The sequence below is a fragment of the Mycteria americana genome, chromosome 4 (genome assembly GCF_035582795.1).
Source record: "Mycteria americana isolate JAX WOST 10 ecotype Jacksonville Zoo and Gardens chromosome 4, USCA_MyAme_1.0, whole genome shotgun sequence".
In the NCBI taxonomy this organism is placed as follows: Eukaryota; Metazoa; Chordata; class Aves; order Ciconiiformes; family Ciconiidae; genus Mycteria; species Mycteria americana.
In genome coordinates, this window is record NC_134368.1 from 30,220,966 (window position 1) to 30,237,236 (window position 16,271).

At 36.2% G+C, this 16,271-nt stretch overlaps 1 protein-coding gene across 1 annotated transcript in view; it reads right to left on the bottom strand.

Annotated features, from left to right (window-relative positions):
• NFXL1 (nuclear transcription factor, X-box binding like 1) overlaps positions 1 to 16,271 on the bottom strand; it is a 48,392-nt gene that overhangs the window by 11,605 nt on the left and 20,516 nt on the right. Inside the window, exons 16-18 of the mRNA XM_075500027.1 lie at positions 10,242 to 10,382; positions 7,575 to 7,741; positions 6,734 to 6,803 (exon numbers count right to left, since the gene is read on the bottom strand). Of these exons, the coding sequence (XP_075356142.1) occupies positions 6,734 to 6,803; positions 7,575 to 7,741; positions 10,242 to 10,382 (378 nt within the window). The remainder of the gene's footprint in view (positions 1 to 6,733; positions 6,804 to 7,574; positions 7,742 to 10,241; positions 10,383 to 16,271) is intronic.

A 16,271-nucleotide genomic window follows, 5' to 3' on the forward strand; every position in this document is an offset into this window, starting at 1 on the left:
CACCTTGCTCATACACATACCCATAAGAAATCTTCACAATAATGAGTTTTCATTTTCAATTATATAACCCAATACTGTTAATAACTGAAGGTGAAATCTCACATAAGACATCCAGTCGATTTATTCATAGAGGTACCTTTAAATCCCCAAACTATTTAAAATGGCATTGGATAGTGTTCTCTATTAAAAGTGAAATTTCACCTCTTCACGGTCATCAAGGGATTAACACAACTTGGAAAATGCTGTAAGATATACAATTTTAAGATACATTTTTTCACATTTATTAAAAATTGAAGACATATACATAATACATCCTTCATCCACAAGAATGAGAATACTACATAAGAATTATAAAACCCAGGTGTATACACTTCTTGTTGATTAGTATATTTGGATTCTCACAAGTCCATTGGAATTGGCTAAACCTCTGAGCTAGTATCATGAAATACATACCTAAACAGAACGCAAAATTTTCCAATTAAAAATTACGGAACAGACGTACATATTTTCATGTCCATGCCAGTCACAAACTATTATTACACTGACAGATACTCTGCGGTTTAGGCTCAGTTTTTTTAGTCACCGTTTCAGTACATTTCACACAGGACTAGAAGGAACCTCTAAATCATCATGTTCAGTCCTAAAGTCCAGTCCTCCTAAAGGCAGACACCTCCTATGATCCCTCTAGGACTGGATGAAGGCTTACCATGAAAACGGTCCCCCATTCTGCTCCCTTTCTACTGTTTCACTAAGGAGGCTGTTCCAGGAGCTCACTACAAGATGCAAGAGCTTTTTTTTTTTTAATTTCCTACATTTATTCTAGCCATTCTAAACCCCTCAGTTCTTATCCTCATATTGAAATATTTCTCTATTGTCCTTTCATAAAAGGCTCTTTATTCCCATAGTATTGCCATCGTTGAATTTCAACCAGCTTAAATCAGTGTTTCTTGAATACAGTAGCCAGAACTGCATGTGTATTCCAGATGATATCTCAGCAGGAAGGACTTTGTACAATGCCTTAATTGCTTATTCTTAATAGAATATCTTCCCCAATACATCTTCAGCTCTCACTTGCATTTCTCTCCAGCTAATCATGCTGTGACAATAAGAATTTCCGCTGTTTCCTGAGAGCTTATTATTAGCCTTGACATGCAGGGTCTTACTGTTTTTTCTGTATCTAATAACATGCCCCAAATACATGTGCTCTGCAGATGCATTTCCTCAATTGTCATGTACTGACAACACTCCACAAGTTTTCATCAGAAAATTCCAATGTTTTCTGGTGCCAAGGTCATTACTGGAAACAAGGCAAGGTCAGGCATCAGTCCAGTCCTTGGGAAAATTTCCTTATTGTTCACATCTCTTGCTCCAACTTTTCATCTAGTTTTGTTGTTGTATTGTTTTAGGGTTTAAAAAAAAAAACAAAACACAAAAACCCACAAAAAAACAACCAAGCAGTTTTTTCCTTTAGCCCTTCTTCATCCTTGTATTAACCCTCTTCTGTATCTGAACTAGCTACTCACTAAGCGGCACTGACTCAATTGCTCTGCTGAAGCCTTATGTAGCAGATCTAATCTATTTGCTTTATCTGGAGGGAAAAAATAGAAATTGGTCGTCTTACCAAAGGAGGAATTTAGGTTTGTTCAGGCACAACTGATCATCAGCAAATCTATCTTGAGTTTTGCCTCATTTTGAAAAGATGAGGGGAGAAACTTGTCTTTAAGCTTGTACGCTACTGAGGTCAGACTACCAGCCAGGACCACGGAGTTTAGCAGCTGAGTCTGCTCACTAGTGACTGCAATCTTTGCAAAACCAATTTGCTACTGCATGACCTCTGTGCAGTAAGAGGGCCCTTCTCCTGGCTCCCTACCCAAGAGCATCATATGCAATAAAACGATCTAGTCTCACGTGCAAGTCATCCCATGCTGGCCAAGAACAATCCATGGCTAGAACTATTACTTCCAGCTTACTCTTCCATTCTAATTAGGCACATTTCCATTAATAGTGTCAAAGCCCAAACAAACAGTCTTATAAGTGACATGTCAGAGTGATGAATTCAAGACAGTAGCCCTCACACCTCAACCCCCAAGTGCTACTGCAATAAAATTCTTACATTAAACACCATGAAAGCAAAATTTGCATAGCACAGAAATGTGTTTAATCCAATACTGAAACCCAAATTTACACATTTAGTTCTCTGCATAGAGCTACACAGTTCACATCCACAGGGATGCAGGACAAGAATGAAGCTGGCAGTGTAACTTTCTTTTTACTCCCTCCAATGCAAAACAAACATTAAGAAAAAAAATCAAGAGGAGCAGTGAAATGAGTGGCAAAACAACATTTCCTCATGATCTCAGAAAACAAAAGCAACCCTACTGCTGCTTCTGCTGGATAAATAATGTAGTGGGAAAGGATTTTTTTTGCTTGTTTTTAAGCGTCCATGCTGAGCTACCTGGCGCTAAAATAGAAAGCGCGTGCCCCTTTAGATCATTTTCACCATACAAGTTCTCTTGTCAATAGCTCGGGGACTAAAGGCCAAAATGAACAGGCTTTATGTTTGACATGGCAAGGCCTTTAAAAGAAAGAGATTTAACCCACAGCTCTCAAAAAAAGCCAAAACAAATCCTACAAGTATTTTCCCCATAGGCAATGCATTTAAATCTTAACATTATGTCTGATGATGATAAAACCCATCAGCATTTATGGAGGCTTAACTGATCTCCACCAGAAGGTAATAAACACAACCTGTTAATACACACCTGATAATAAAGGAAATAACCTGTTAATAAAGAAAACAGCACTTTTGAGCAGCAATCCCAAAAGCTAAGTACAAAAGATAAGTTTATCACTTCCAAACAAAGGGGCAGACTCAAAAGGTGGCTCTGCTTCCAGAGATCTTACAAAAACCTCCACTGCTTAAGCCAGACATTGAGGAAAATCTTCTCATTACAGAACAAAGCTGTGCATTTGCCTTTTAAAATTACATTTTTGCAACCCAGGTACATTTTCAAGGTGTGTTTACAGAATTTAATTAAGCATTCTGGAAATAAAATTTATTTCATTTATTTTAAAAAAAAGATACACACACTCCTAAAATTTATGACATTGTCTCTACTGCACTATCATGTTAAAATAAATTTATCACAATGGGGTCCCATATTTCACATCAAGACAGTAGCAGAGTGCACAGTAAAAGTACAAAGTATGGTCATTTTGTCAAAAAATACTAATTACACGAAACAAAGTGTTAAATACAAATCCACAAATACTGATATGAATACATAAACGATGAAAACTGATGGATTGTTAAAACTTCGATGTAAGAATTGTCCCAAAACATCTGCAAACATGATCATAATAATTCAATCACCCCTGATTAAAAAAAAGTTAAATTTCCTTCAACAGGATTTGCTATTGCTACCAAACAAGAGAAAGAACTTTTTAATTAAAGCTTCTCATCTAACAGCTGTGGCAGTATCAAAGACTTTGCTTCTCCTTAAAGCAGAAAGGAAATGTGAGCTTTACTGTATAATACTAGAAGTCGTTTTTATAGTTTTATACTCCCATTGCCAAAACAAAAACATGAAACCTTTCAAGACTTTCAAGTTCCTGTTGTATTTTTTCAAGGCACCAGACAATATAATTGATTTTCATAATCCCCAGATGTACCATGTTAACTTTAATTCAAATATGGTACTATACTGACTACCACAATTTCCATTAACCAAAAAGAAAAACATCTCAAAACTAGGACTTCAGTAAAATACTGTATTCTGTTCAACCTAAGTTGCACTATGCTAAGCTTGGTGGACTTACAGTGCACAATGATTTTTAGCAAACAGCAACTTCACCGAGCTCTGGTAATGACCCAAGGTCAGCTCCTGACATTGAATAAGAAAATTCTCATAAAACACTAATTTGAAATTTACTTGAGGCTGTCAGGACTACACACAAAACATTTCCAATTTAGTTTTGAGCAGACATATTTGATTTGTAAACTTTAAATGTTCTAAATTCGGTAGTTATATCCATCTTATCTTTTGGTCAAGTTTTTTGTAAGTTCTTGTCATGAGGTCCCCTCAATGGGCTTGATCTATATTTGCTGGGGAAGGGTGGTGATGGTGGTAGTGGCAGGGTGATGTCTGTTAAGGCTGCTCCTTCAAATTGTGTTTATCAATTATTCCTTTAAAAGAGAACTATCAGTACAATTTGTATTATGATACAGCTAGCTAATTTTCACAAAGTTGCAGACAAATATTGTGTCCTTATAAAACAGACAAACTATCCCTAGCACCGTTCAATATTCAGAGAAACAGGAACAAATTTTTTAGACCAAAAAAATGGTAAAAAACCCATACAGTACATATGAAGTTACCAAAATAGGAACTGAGGAAAGTAGGATGAGCTGTAACACAAAGATATGAACTACCTGAAGCAGGACTGTACTAATACTTTCATGTATCATGAAAGCCAGTAAGAGCTAGAGCTAGAATCACAGGAAGGAAAGAGCATCATCAGTTACACTAAAAAGACTCTCTGGATAGCTGAAGCTGCATAAAACCTTATTTTTCAAGGCATCTATAGGAAGGAGAATTTTAGAGTTAAATAAAAGCTTTATAAAACTGAAGTGGACTCTGTTGTCCTAAGCTTTCTTTCACATCCCACTGAATTAAGCAAAAAAGACATTCTCTGTGGAACAGGGCAATTCTTAACTGCAAGCTAGAATTCAGGACCACTGCTAGATGGATTTTAAATCCCAGACTGAGTCTTGGGAATATGTCCAGAAAAATCACAACAGGTACATTAATCAAAGTCAAAGATGAGATATGGAAAAAAAACAAAAAAAAAAATCTTTGAAGAGAAGCTAAAGTACAGGAACACATAGTTCATGTTAAGAGATTATAAGCACTCTTGAAAATAAAGAGGAGGAAGTCTTGGAGCAAATAAACCCAAAGTAACAGAGAGGGAAATGAAAGGACAAAATTAAGAGGTAAATGGACAATGAAATAATATCCAAAAGCATTCCCTCGCCAGGAAGAGAGCTTTCAGACATCCAGATGAGAAAATTGTGACAGGGATATTCATTTACAGAAAAAAGACATCAGAAAGGCATCTACAAGGGCAAAAAGCAGAAGATACAAGTAGGCACACAGCACAGCCTTCCTGTTGGGTTTAACACAATCTTGTCTGAAAAACAGAGGAGCAGAGACTGTTGGAAAACAAGCAGGAATCCTGTGAATTTTTGCATTTACTCGGAAACAAAAAAAGTTTTCTAATAAAGGCAAGGATTCAAATTTGATGCTTCTGACACTGGAAAATAACGAAACAAAAGCGAAGTTTTGAACCTACGTTTATTAGGTTGAGGCAGAATTCAGAACTACAAGAGAATGAGGTAAGAAGACAGAAATGTCAGACTAGAGGACATCATAGGTAAACCAGCATAAGGGAAATGAGTGGAATCAGGGAAGGAGAATGAGTTGAATCGAATTATTTATGAGTGCCAGATAAATATTGCATGAGACAAAGAGACTCAGCTACACAGTAAAAGGCCAAACCAGAACAACAAAATAATAAGTGATTATGGGATAAAATATTTTCTGTAGTACAAGGATTTTTATTGCAGGGAAGGAGAATTTCTTAGAAATTCTGGAGAGTGTAGCAGTGGAAACACTCCCCAAAATATTCCTGACTATTCCTGTTTTTCCACTTCATAAATTTTCTAACCCTACAGTCCGGAATGGAGTGAAGAAAGGGCTGTCACTCTCACCACAACTAATGAAAACTAAAGAACAAAGATACAATAATAGTATATAATAAAAGTAATGCATGGATTTCTGAAAGCACACAAGCAGCACATAACAACAGTACTAGGAGGGACAAGGAAGAAGTCATTTGGCCCATCACTCATGTCTTACTGCAGTACTATCCACAACTGGACAAATCCTGATACATGTCTAAGCTATTACTGATGAAAATTTGGTAGCTTCTCCAACCAGTTCTTCCCCTGCTCCACAAAATACTCAAAAGCAGTATTTAACATGAATCTTCCTTACTGATGCCTATATACACTGGTTCACAGTCTAAGCATCATGCAATAAGGATATTATTCTTCTCTTCTTTACAGCAACCCTTTAGATATACCCAGATACAGTAGAAAGATTAACTGGCTTGTCTTCTATTTCACATTCCCTAACATATATTTCACTAAAGCAGCAGGGCATTATTAACTCATCGCACTCGTTAAGTATAAAATCCTCCGTCATGTCCCCCCCCCCCCCCCCCCCCCCCGAATTTTTGCACAGATAGGGATTACTAGACCTGCACTTAGACAAGAACAATTGCAAGCACAATTATCTGTATGTTTCCTAATCAAACAGCATCCCAGTATTTTGGAGATATAAATTCAAGACCAGTTTTTAACCACGTTAGAGGACATACTCTTCCACATTCAACCTCATCTGCATGCTTAAACATTAAGCCATTAATGCCTTGGACACAAATCTCTGATCCTTCAATATAAGCTTCCAATTTGACAGCAAAACATTAATAACTGTCCTTTGAGTACAGCTCACTAACCACCTTCATATCTATCATTTAGCATATTCATTTAGACTAAGCTTCTCAAGTTTGCTTGGCCTATGGAACTGTATCAAAAACCTTATAAAAAAGTAAAATCCACAAAATTCCACACATCCATCAAATCAAGTATTTCTTTGTTAATATGACTTACCTCTTTTGGACACTGATTTTTGCAGGAAATAAGAAGCTCCTTTTCTTTTAAATCAGCACATGTTAGTTTTCTGTAAAAGAAAAGATGTATTTGTGATAAATTCCAAATTAAAAACAACAGAAGTCAATACAATTAGGAGTATATTTTAAGTATATCTCATTGTAAAGAAAAGTGGGCTCATTTGTCCACATCCTGTGGGACTAATACAAACTACACTATTTTACAGACAAAACCACATACATTTAGAGGATTTGAGGTACTTTAAAGAAAATGCGCATGAAAGAACATACATGCATGGGATGAATGTTTTCAGAGCAATACACAGAAGATAATGCTTAAATCCACAAGTCTCATCTTATATTTAGTAAAGCCTAGCTTACCTTCTATTCACACACACGCAAACAATTAAAAAGGAGTACAAAATGATCACTAGAAGTTTTCCAATTAAAACAGCTAGAGTTTTGAAGGATACTAGTTGTAAAGACCTTTTACACTACATTAATTCTAATTCTTGGTATAAAATTCTGCTTTACATACTGCAAAAAAAACACACATAGAGCAAACATTATGTAGGTTACTATATATTTGCATAATTCAAAATATTACTGTATTATAAAAACATTGTAAAAAACAGTTCTGCTCACGAGACTCCATGCATTTATAATAATTTCAGCAGTAATACCAAATAAAACACTGGCAAAAAGCCCATTATATTACAAATTATAACCTTCAAGAGAAATTTTATAACTTGCCATAAGAGTAGCTCCCATCCCCAGACATTTCAAATGGTTTCCAGCTAGTAGCATTCAAATGAAAAGTTTGGTTCAGTTCTGACACTTACAAGCATTCAATATACAGTATTGATAGTTTGCAGTGACACTTTATTTTAAGCATCTGGAGACACGATGGGCAATCCCCAGGATGACAGGGCAAAATGCATCGGTGAGGACAGCCAGAGGGCCGGGGCTTGGTACACTCCTCTTCACACCGCGAACATTCTAGACCTGCCTAACAAAATAAAAACAAAGTACTAAAGAAAGTGCCAAACGTGTTTGTTAGATGCCATTAACAAGCTTTTACATAGAAGAAAGAGTTGGGGTGTTTTTGCTAAGGGAATCCAGCTATTCAGTAATATATCCCTCAAGCAAAAATAATTATTAAAATATGCTTTTAAAAGAAAAGCAGAAATGCCAGTGTTAGTCAGTCAAAGAGACAGAGTTCTATTTTGCTTCCTGGGCGTAAAAGGACCTCTTAATATTACTGCTTTGGAAAATTGCCATTAAGCCTGTTAATTTTCTATGGAAAACTGTTAGAAAAAGAAGTAATTTCATATTCAGAACTAACTTTTCCCACCCACCATGTTATTGTAATACTTTAGTCATGACATACTGCTCTGTAATACAGAGGTGGGGAGTTTTGTTTGCTTGATTTTAAGAAGCAAACTTTAAGTCATTCCATTTCCATACGTGTACGATAGCTTCTATAATTTTCCAAAAAGTATTAGCTTAGGTATATGCTAGGAGCTGCTAAGGCATTGCTTCCGCTCCATGTACTACACAAAGTCTACAAGAGCTGTGGTGTCATTCTCATTCCAGGTGATGCGATCAACGTCAGCACAATGTGATGAACATCAGCACAGTAAATTAAGCTCCATTTCTATTCATATTCTTATCTTAATAACTCATCCAGAACCTCAGTCTGCAATCAAATACACACAGATAGACATGATTTATCAACTGAACCTACACAGCACAGTATTTAAGGCCCATCACGTTCAAATGCTCAGTTTCACCGAAGTCAGTCAAAGTAAAGCAAATTTATCCAAGAATGAAGCTACACAATGCTTCCCCAAAAGGACTAATTCCATGCCAACATTTCACTTTATGCTGTTCAAAATAAGGGCATAAGAATTTAAGTTTTTAATACAGTTTCCCCCCATTTTCTTCCAGACCCCTTTTCTTTGCTTCTACAGTTGAATAATTTTTGCTGAAGTTTAAAAAGGAACCTTTGTACAACGATCGTTTACAAAACCTAACCCCCCAAAATGCACATCTAAGAAGGACAACAGCAACTGAAAGTGTTTAGAAAACTGTGATATAAAATTTAACAGTAGGTAAAAGCAAACAGCTGGCCTTTCTGCAATATTTTCTAACGCAACATGCAGAAAAAAACCTGAATTCCAGACAGAAAAATCACTACTCAGACATATAAGCAAGAAATTTAATCAGCCCTTTTCTGACTACACTTACAATTTAGTCTATCAAAACAAGAGAACAAAAGCTCTAAAGGTCAAAACCAACTTGAGTTCATAAAAATTCAAAGAAAATTGAGCAATAATATTTACCCATACTTCACATGCACATAGACTCTCGTTTTCTGAGAATGTATTGTCTCATTCAAAATGGAGCTCGGAATAATCTGACCCATTCACATTTTGATTGGTTTAACTGAAGGAGTAGGCAAACAGCCTCTTATAGTCATAACTGGAGATGCTTAAACAACTGTCACTCAGTATTTACTGATGTCACTCTGTTGCTGCAGGTTACTGTTCCACAAGTTGCACTGACAGCTCATACTCCTCAGACAAAAGTTCCACAATCATTAATAGAATAATGCAGTAACTGCAATATATACAGTTATTAGATGACAACACCACTTCTAGGATTGGAATCCACAGGGAAATCATCCTATTTAAGTTAAAATACAACAGTAAGTTAAGAGATAACATTTACGTTTTGTACCCAACTGAATGCTTGCTCAGTCTTCTAAATGCCCAAGAGAGACCATGTTGCAACTTTTTCTAAAGTAATGCTTTAAAAACTTAAAAAGCTGTTTTCCTCCAAATTGTGACTCTCTCAAACCACAAGCTATGTGCTTCTGACTGCTCAAAACTAGAACAATTTTCAGCTTTGTACTTACTTTTATTTTTGTTTCATATTATCTTCAGCAACTAACACCTAGAGTGTCTTAATTGCATAAATGACAGTTTCTAGTAGACACTGATAAACATGAATATATCACCCAGTACTTTAAGAAGTCTTCACCTATTCTGCAACATTTCCAGTGCTCTCTCCTAAAGGTTTGCTACCCTCCTCAAGCCATTTACAGCTCTCCTCAATAAACAGTTTCCCCAGTAGATTGCAAGTGCATTTGTATATAGGGATTATCAGTAGTTCACTGGATCTTGACAGTTACAAAAACTGACTTTAGAAGAGACTTGTCAAGAGCATTAAATAAGGTTTTGATGAAAACAAAGTAATGTATGTTAACATAAAACAAAAAAGTGTAGCATTTGCAAAATTTATAATATTGTCTCAGTTTTATAGTCTAAAGAAGTATAGATTAGCTAAATGTCACAGCTTCAATGGGAACAGAACACATGCAAGTCTCCCAGTGGAATCTGGAATAGATCCTGTGCCTTCCAGCTGCCAATTCTTTATTTTCCAGTTAAAACAGAAGACAATGTATAAAATACACAAAACCAAAAGCTTAAAGGAAATCAACCTACCTTCTTTCCATCTGCACTACTGTTCAATTTAGTAACGTGATGACATTCTTTCATACAGGTGTGATTCTGACAATCAAGAAGCCGCCCACAAAATCTTTTACATGAGTATGGATTTGCAGAGTGACATGGCAATGGACTAATCTAAAAGTTAAAAATAAATAAAAAAATATATATAGGTAGTGTATATATACACACAGCACACACATGTGCTGTGTGTGATACATATATACATACACACACACACAGAGGCACAGTATCATTACAGAGAAATTTTCATTCTTGAGTATCTTTGTTAAAAGAAGAAAACCAGTGCAATGTCTATTTGACCTTTTTTTAATAGACTTTAGGTTCCTATCCCAACATAAGCACACACATTTGTGTAATCACCAGGTAAAAAAGCCTGCTTTATTAATGAAACAAGCTGTCTAACTTTCGCAACATAATTTCCTTGGGTTTTTTTTTAAACAGACTATTACATTCTCAAATCTTTTAGTGTGATTTATTCCTTCTTTCCAAATTACACTCGTGCCTTCCATTAAAGGTTCCTAAACTGCTTTACAGTTATTGCAGAAGACAGTTACAGTTCACTTCCACAGGGCTAACTGTGTTATGGTCATCATAAGCCCAAAACATTTTACAATTCTACAAACAGCCAGAAATTCTAAAAACCAAATACTGACTATACCAAATATAGCTCTCAGGGGTGGGAAGGGAGAGAAGAAATGGCTCTATGACAGGACTAGGATTTTAATGTCTTACAATATATTTGTACTTTCTAATTTGAGGTTAATACTCCAGTTAACAAAGCTTTGTAGTACTATTCAGAACATCTATTTAGAAGCCTTTAATCTTCATTGGTACTGAAATGGAGCGTAAACTCCTAACTTGGTTAACTAGGTTACTTTCCTAAAGTTGAATAGTACAAGTCCCTCCATATCACAAATATTAGAGGAAACTCACTGTTCCCATTTTCCAACTATTACATAATATTCACATGGAAAAAATTAGTTTCTGTGATGCTGTCAAAACAATTGATTTTTTTTCTTAATATCATGATCATTTCACAGAGAAAAACAGAAACTATTTGTGATGTTATTACACAATAGGCTAATGTGACATAACTCACTTTGACTAGACTAAGGGTGTGATTTTGTGTTATGGCTTAAGTTGACTGAACAGCTTTGCACTGTACCCCTTCCTTTTCTCTCTTCCAACTCTACAGTCCTAATTGCACACTCGTACCACTTACTTTGAACAAGTCCTACCACACTCTGTCTTTAGAGCAAGACAATTCAACTAACCAAAATGGAAGAAAAGGAATTAATAGGAAAAAAGTTCCCTGTCTTTTGCTACGTTTGCAAGTTGATTGACCATACAACCAGGTGAGCACTGGAACTGAAACGAGGGGAGAGAGGATGGTCCCCCACAGGGCTGAGCGAGGGACATTCTCCCTTCAGCACTGTCCATGTTGATTTCCCTCAATCCTAAAGCAAAAATTCACAAAGTAGGATTTGAATCCACTTGCTTATAGAAAAGTTTTCTGGGCTTCACCCAAAAAAAGCCTGTACTCCACATCAAGTCATTGCAAAATGCAATTCATTCACGAGACTTCTGAACTCCCCCTCTTCTCATCCTGACCCACAGAGACTCTGTGAACAGGAGGAGTCTGCATGGCAGGCTGAACATCAAGCATGGAATACACAGGAGAAAACCTCGAGGCTATTATACCCAACTACTTTCCCATCCCTGTGCCAGAGCTGAAGCTCGTTACGCTGGCTAAAGCACTAACACAACCATAGCAAGTAGTCTGAATGCTTGGTTCATACTCCCCGCTGCAAACATCCTACAACTCAGTCTCTGATGGCTTGTGTTTCTGTCGACGAAAGGAGCAAAAGCCAGCAACAGGCCTAATAAAAAGAGGGTCTGAAGCAGAGAATAGTGCTATACCCAGTGAACACACACCAATTACCAAAGCTTTTATCGTTCCTAATATCCTGTCGCTTCTCATCCTCCTCCTTACTCAGAGTCACAGCTTCCTTTCAGTAGCAACATAAGTAGTCAAAGGATGCTGGAAGGTAAAAAAACGAATGAAAAGGTGCACTAAACATTAAGATCTGCCACTGCCCACTCCTTTACCTTTCCTTGCTCCCCCATTGCCACTCAATTTTTCATGACTACTAGTTCTGCTGTGGCTCAGACAGTTACAGCAGATCAGGGCAGTAATAGCAGATCAGCTCTATGGCTGCACAGTTCAATATGCTGATGAGCCTTCTTTTATGAAGAGTTAGTCTTCCAGCAGATACGGACACAGCCACTATCTCCTGTTAAAGAGAATTAGCAGAAGTACATAGGCAGAAGTGGAGTACCCCTTCTGGTAGCATCCCTCAAGTACACCAGATGAAATGCAATGTTGAATGAAGCCAGGGGCAGGGAAGCACACAAATCAGTAGACAACAGTAGCAGCTTTCAGACAGCCAACTGCAGAGAACATCCCAGCCCTCTGGCTGCATCCAGCATAGCTTCAGCTTGCCCCACTCACTGACTTTCCTAAGTCTTGAGTCCAATAAAAGATAAGAGAGTCTTCTGGAATCAATTGACATTGTAGCCAAACCCAAAAGAATTTCAACTAATTCAAACCTACAAACCAAATTTTGTTCACATTTCTTGACAAGTCAATCTGTTGTGGATATTAGTAATAAATCGAAAGGACAAAGTAGAGAAAAGTTTTACTTTCTATAGCTAGAATGCATTTCTGAAATGGCTAAATGGAGGTCACTACTCTTGCTACAAAGACGAATATCAAAGCCGCCACAAACTCCAGGAGGCTGATGAGCTGAAGAATAAAGAACACAGATGAAAACCAGAAGTGTTCATGAAAGCTGAATGGAAAAAGAAAGAAAATAAGGAGGCATCATTTTCAGACCACAGGTCTTCCACAGGATAAGGAAAGGAAGGCAAGGAAAAAAGGAGAAGAAAACTTTCAGAAGCTTTCCAGCACAACTCCCAAACACATAAAAGCAACTAACAGATACATCACTTGGAATATGAAAATAAAAATCAAGTACAATAGGGCAGGGAAATTTTGGAAACATTCATAAGGTATTTAGCCGTAAAGATGACTCTCATCAAGTTTGACATAAAACTTTACCTAGAGGCAGAGTAATGGTCTTCCTCCTATAAAAATGAACCACAACTAAAAAAAAAAAAACCCCTTCAAATAATAAAATATAGCATTAAATTCCTAAAAAAACCCAAAAAAACCCAAAAGAAACCCCAACCCAAAAAACCCCAACAAAACTAAACAAAAAAAACCAAGAAGAAGAAAGATAGTTCTATCTGCCTGAGAACAGCAAGACTGATATTACAGGATATTCAAAATACTCATCACAGAAACAAAAACAGAACGTTTCCCTTCCCCTAGAACATTTAATGAAATGAAGCAACTACAAGAGAATTAAATACAGCAGATAAATTAATACCATATCCAGTTAAGATTTCCTTGTTTGTCCTCATTTACCTTGTATGGGCTTTAATTAATGTTTTCCTATAAAAACAGACTTTGAATATAAACATTAGCTCTCATAATTTGATTTTAAAAGAGCACATGTTTGCTACTGCTATGAAATGCCAATGCTTATAGCAGTTCAAAGAAAAAGTAAAACATCAAGTTTTAATTTTAGAATGGCAGCAACTGTTGATGATAGGTGATTTTTCTGACCTACAGCCTGGAACAAAATTGAGAGCTACTTTTAAGCACCTACAAATTGAAGAATGAAAAGTTATTAATTTTTCTAAATATACATAAAAACATCCAAAACTTACACAGTAAAATTATTTCAAAGGCAGCTGCACACTGTAGCTAAAAGAAACCTTATTTTAGGTTAAACTTCATGTAGAATCATGCTTCCACTGAATACAGATTTTATACAGTTACATCATCTGAAAAGTAGTTTTAAGCCTGTTGTTTCAAGTGATAAATTGCTTTTTCTAAATATTGCAAGACATGTATGAGCTCGAACTAAATCAATCCCTTAAAAATACTTTTAAACTAAATGCCAAAGTGAAATTAAAAAAAAACAAACAAACAACAAAAAAACACCCAACAAAACAACCAACTCCCAATACCTACACAAATTAAAGTTACTGTCCAAGTAAAAATGTAAAGAGAGTAGATTTGCTTCTTATACAACTCCTAAGCTGTTTGCTTTCATTCTCTCTTCTACTCATTGTCTGCAGGCATCCCGGTAAAATACAAGAGGTCTGTATAACTCATTGCATTCGAGTTTGTTTCTTTAATATCTCCTGCATTATAGGAGGTATAACAACAGCCCAACATAAGTAGTAACACAGTACAGCAATGAGCCCCTCTTCACAGCAAAACTTTGCTTGAGAAAATTGCTACTTTCATCACCTGTGAAAAGTTCATATTTCCCAGTGCAAGTCCCCTCAGCGGCTGGAAACTACTACAGTAGGGAAGCATTCATAAATACATACAATTGTTTTCTCTTGTTAACAAAAGTAAATTAGTTTGAGGTTAGATTACTTGTTAAGAGCCAATGTGGCTGTAAAACACTGAACAGACATCACATGGTGGGTTTTTTTCTTTTTAGAGATCTCAGAACAACATAAAAATGTACAATGCACATAAAATACACTGTAAACATCCCCTCACACACACATATTAACAAATCTTTCTTGTCCTTGACTACTATCAAAATCTCAAAGATTAGGACACTTCATTCCACTCCAGAAACTGCTGAACTTCAGCAGGAAGGAAGCACTGCACTCTGCTGGCTGAGAGAAGGAACGTTTACTCTAGAATATCATATAGCATCAATAAATGTAAATAATTAAAGTTAGGTATAGACTCCTTGGGATTTTTCCTCATTTTCTATACTAACCCATAAAGAGAACATGACCCAAAGCCATTGACTGATTCTGCTACAACTAGTATGCAACAGAGAAGGGATTTTTTTTTTAATTATTCTGAAATAAGTAGTTATAAATATGTAGTAATTGGAAGCATTTTCTCTAATAAGAAGAGCCATACTGCCCTCTGTTATAGGGAGGGACATAAACTTCAGAAACATGTACATCTGAACAGTACCCAAAACCAGTAACATTGTCTAGAGCAAGTTATACATTGAGTCAACTAACCACAGCTTATATTTTGTTTGTACATAAATTCATGAAAGTTAGGGTGAGATTCGGTATGTCCTATCACAAAACATGTCACTGACTCGATAAAACATTGGCTGATACACCTGCAAGTTTTACTGTGGAAAGCAAAAACAAAACGCAGCTGTTTCAACAACAAACAAATAGGCACAGTTGTTGTTTTCATCCATTTTCACAGCACATTTTTCTTTAGCAACCGACAAGCTGCAAAGTAGCTCTATGGAAGCTGTATTCACAGCTTGGTTGGGTTAACAGATGTGATGCACAAACAGACTGAGGATATATAAACTTCGTTAACAACATTTGTAGATGTTGCCACCACATAATCAAGCCACCATCACAACACATACCAAAAGATTATTAAAGAAGGTCAAAGAAATAAAAAAAAGGGGGGGGGGGGGGGGGGGCGGTGTGTCTTCAAATATGTTTAAGTGTTCACAGTTTTCTAGAATTTTTTTCTAGCTTAAAATGAAACTAGGTTTGTTATAGTATTGTTAGCTGCACTTCGCTAGTGAATTTATGCCAAACTTACTAGTAGAGATATTCCCAGACAAAGCTATAATAGCAATATTTTTTTTTAAAGATTAGTTTAGCAATCATCATTTAAAAATCAAGAAAAATGAGTTGATCTTAAATTTCATGACTTTTCGAAATTACTATGAGTAATGATAATAGTTATTTAGCTTCAAGCATCAATTAGATTTTCTTCTCATGTAAGCCAAAATAGACAATGACTTCATCCAAAACTGGAGAAGGCTGCACACCAAAAAGCTAATAAGTAACACTAAAGTTTCCACTATATTGTCTGATTTCATCCATGCATGCTTAGATCCAAGTCACATGAGGATTTTC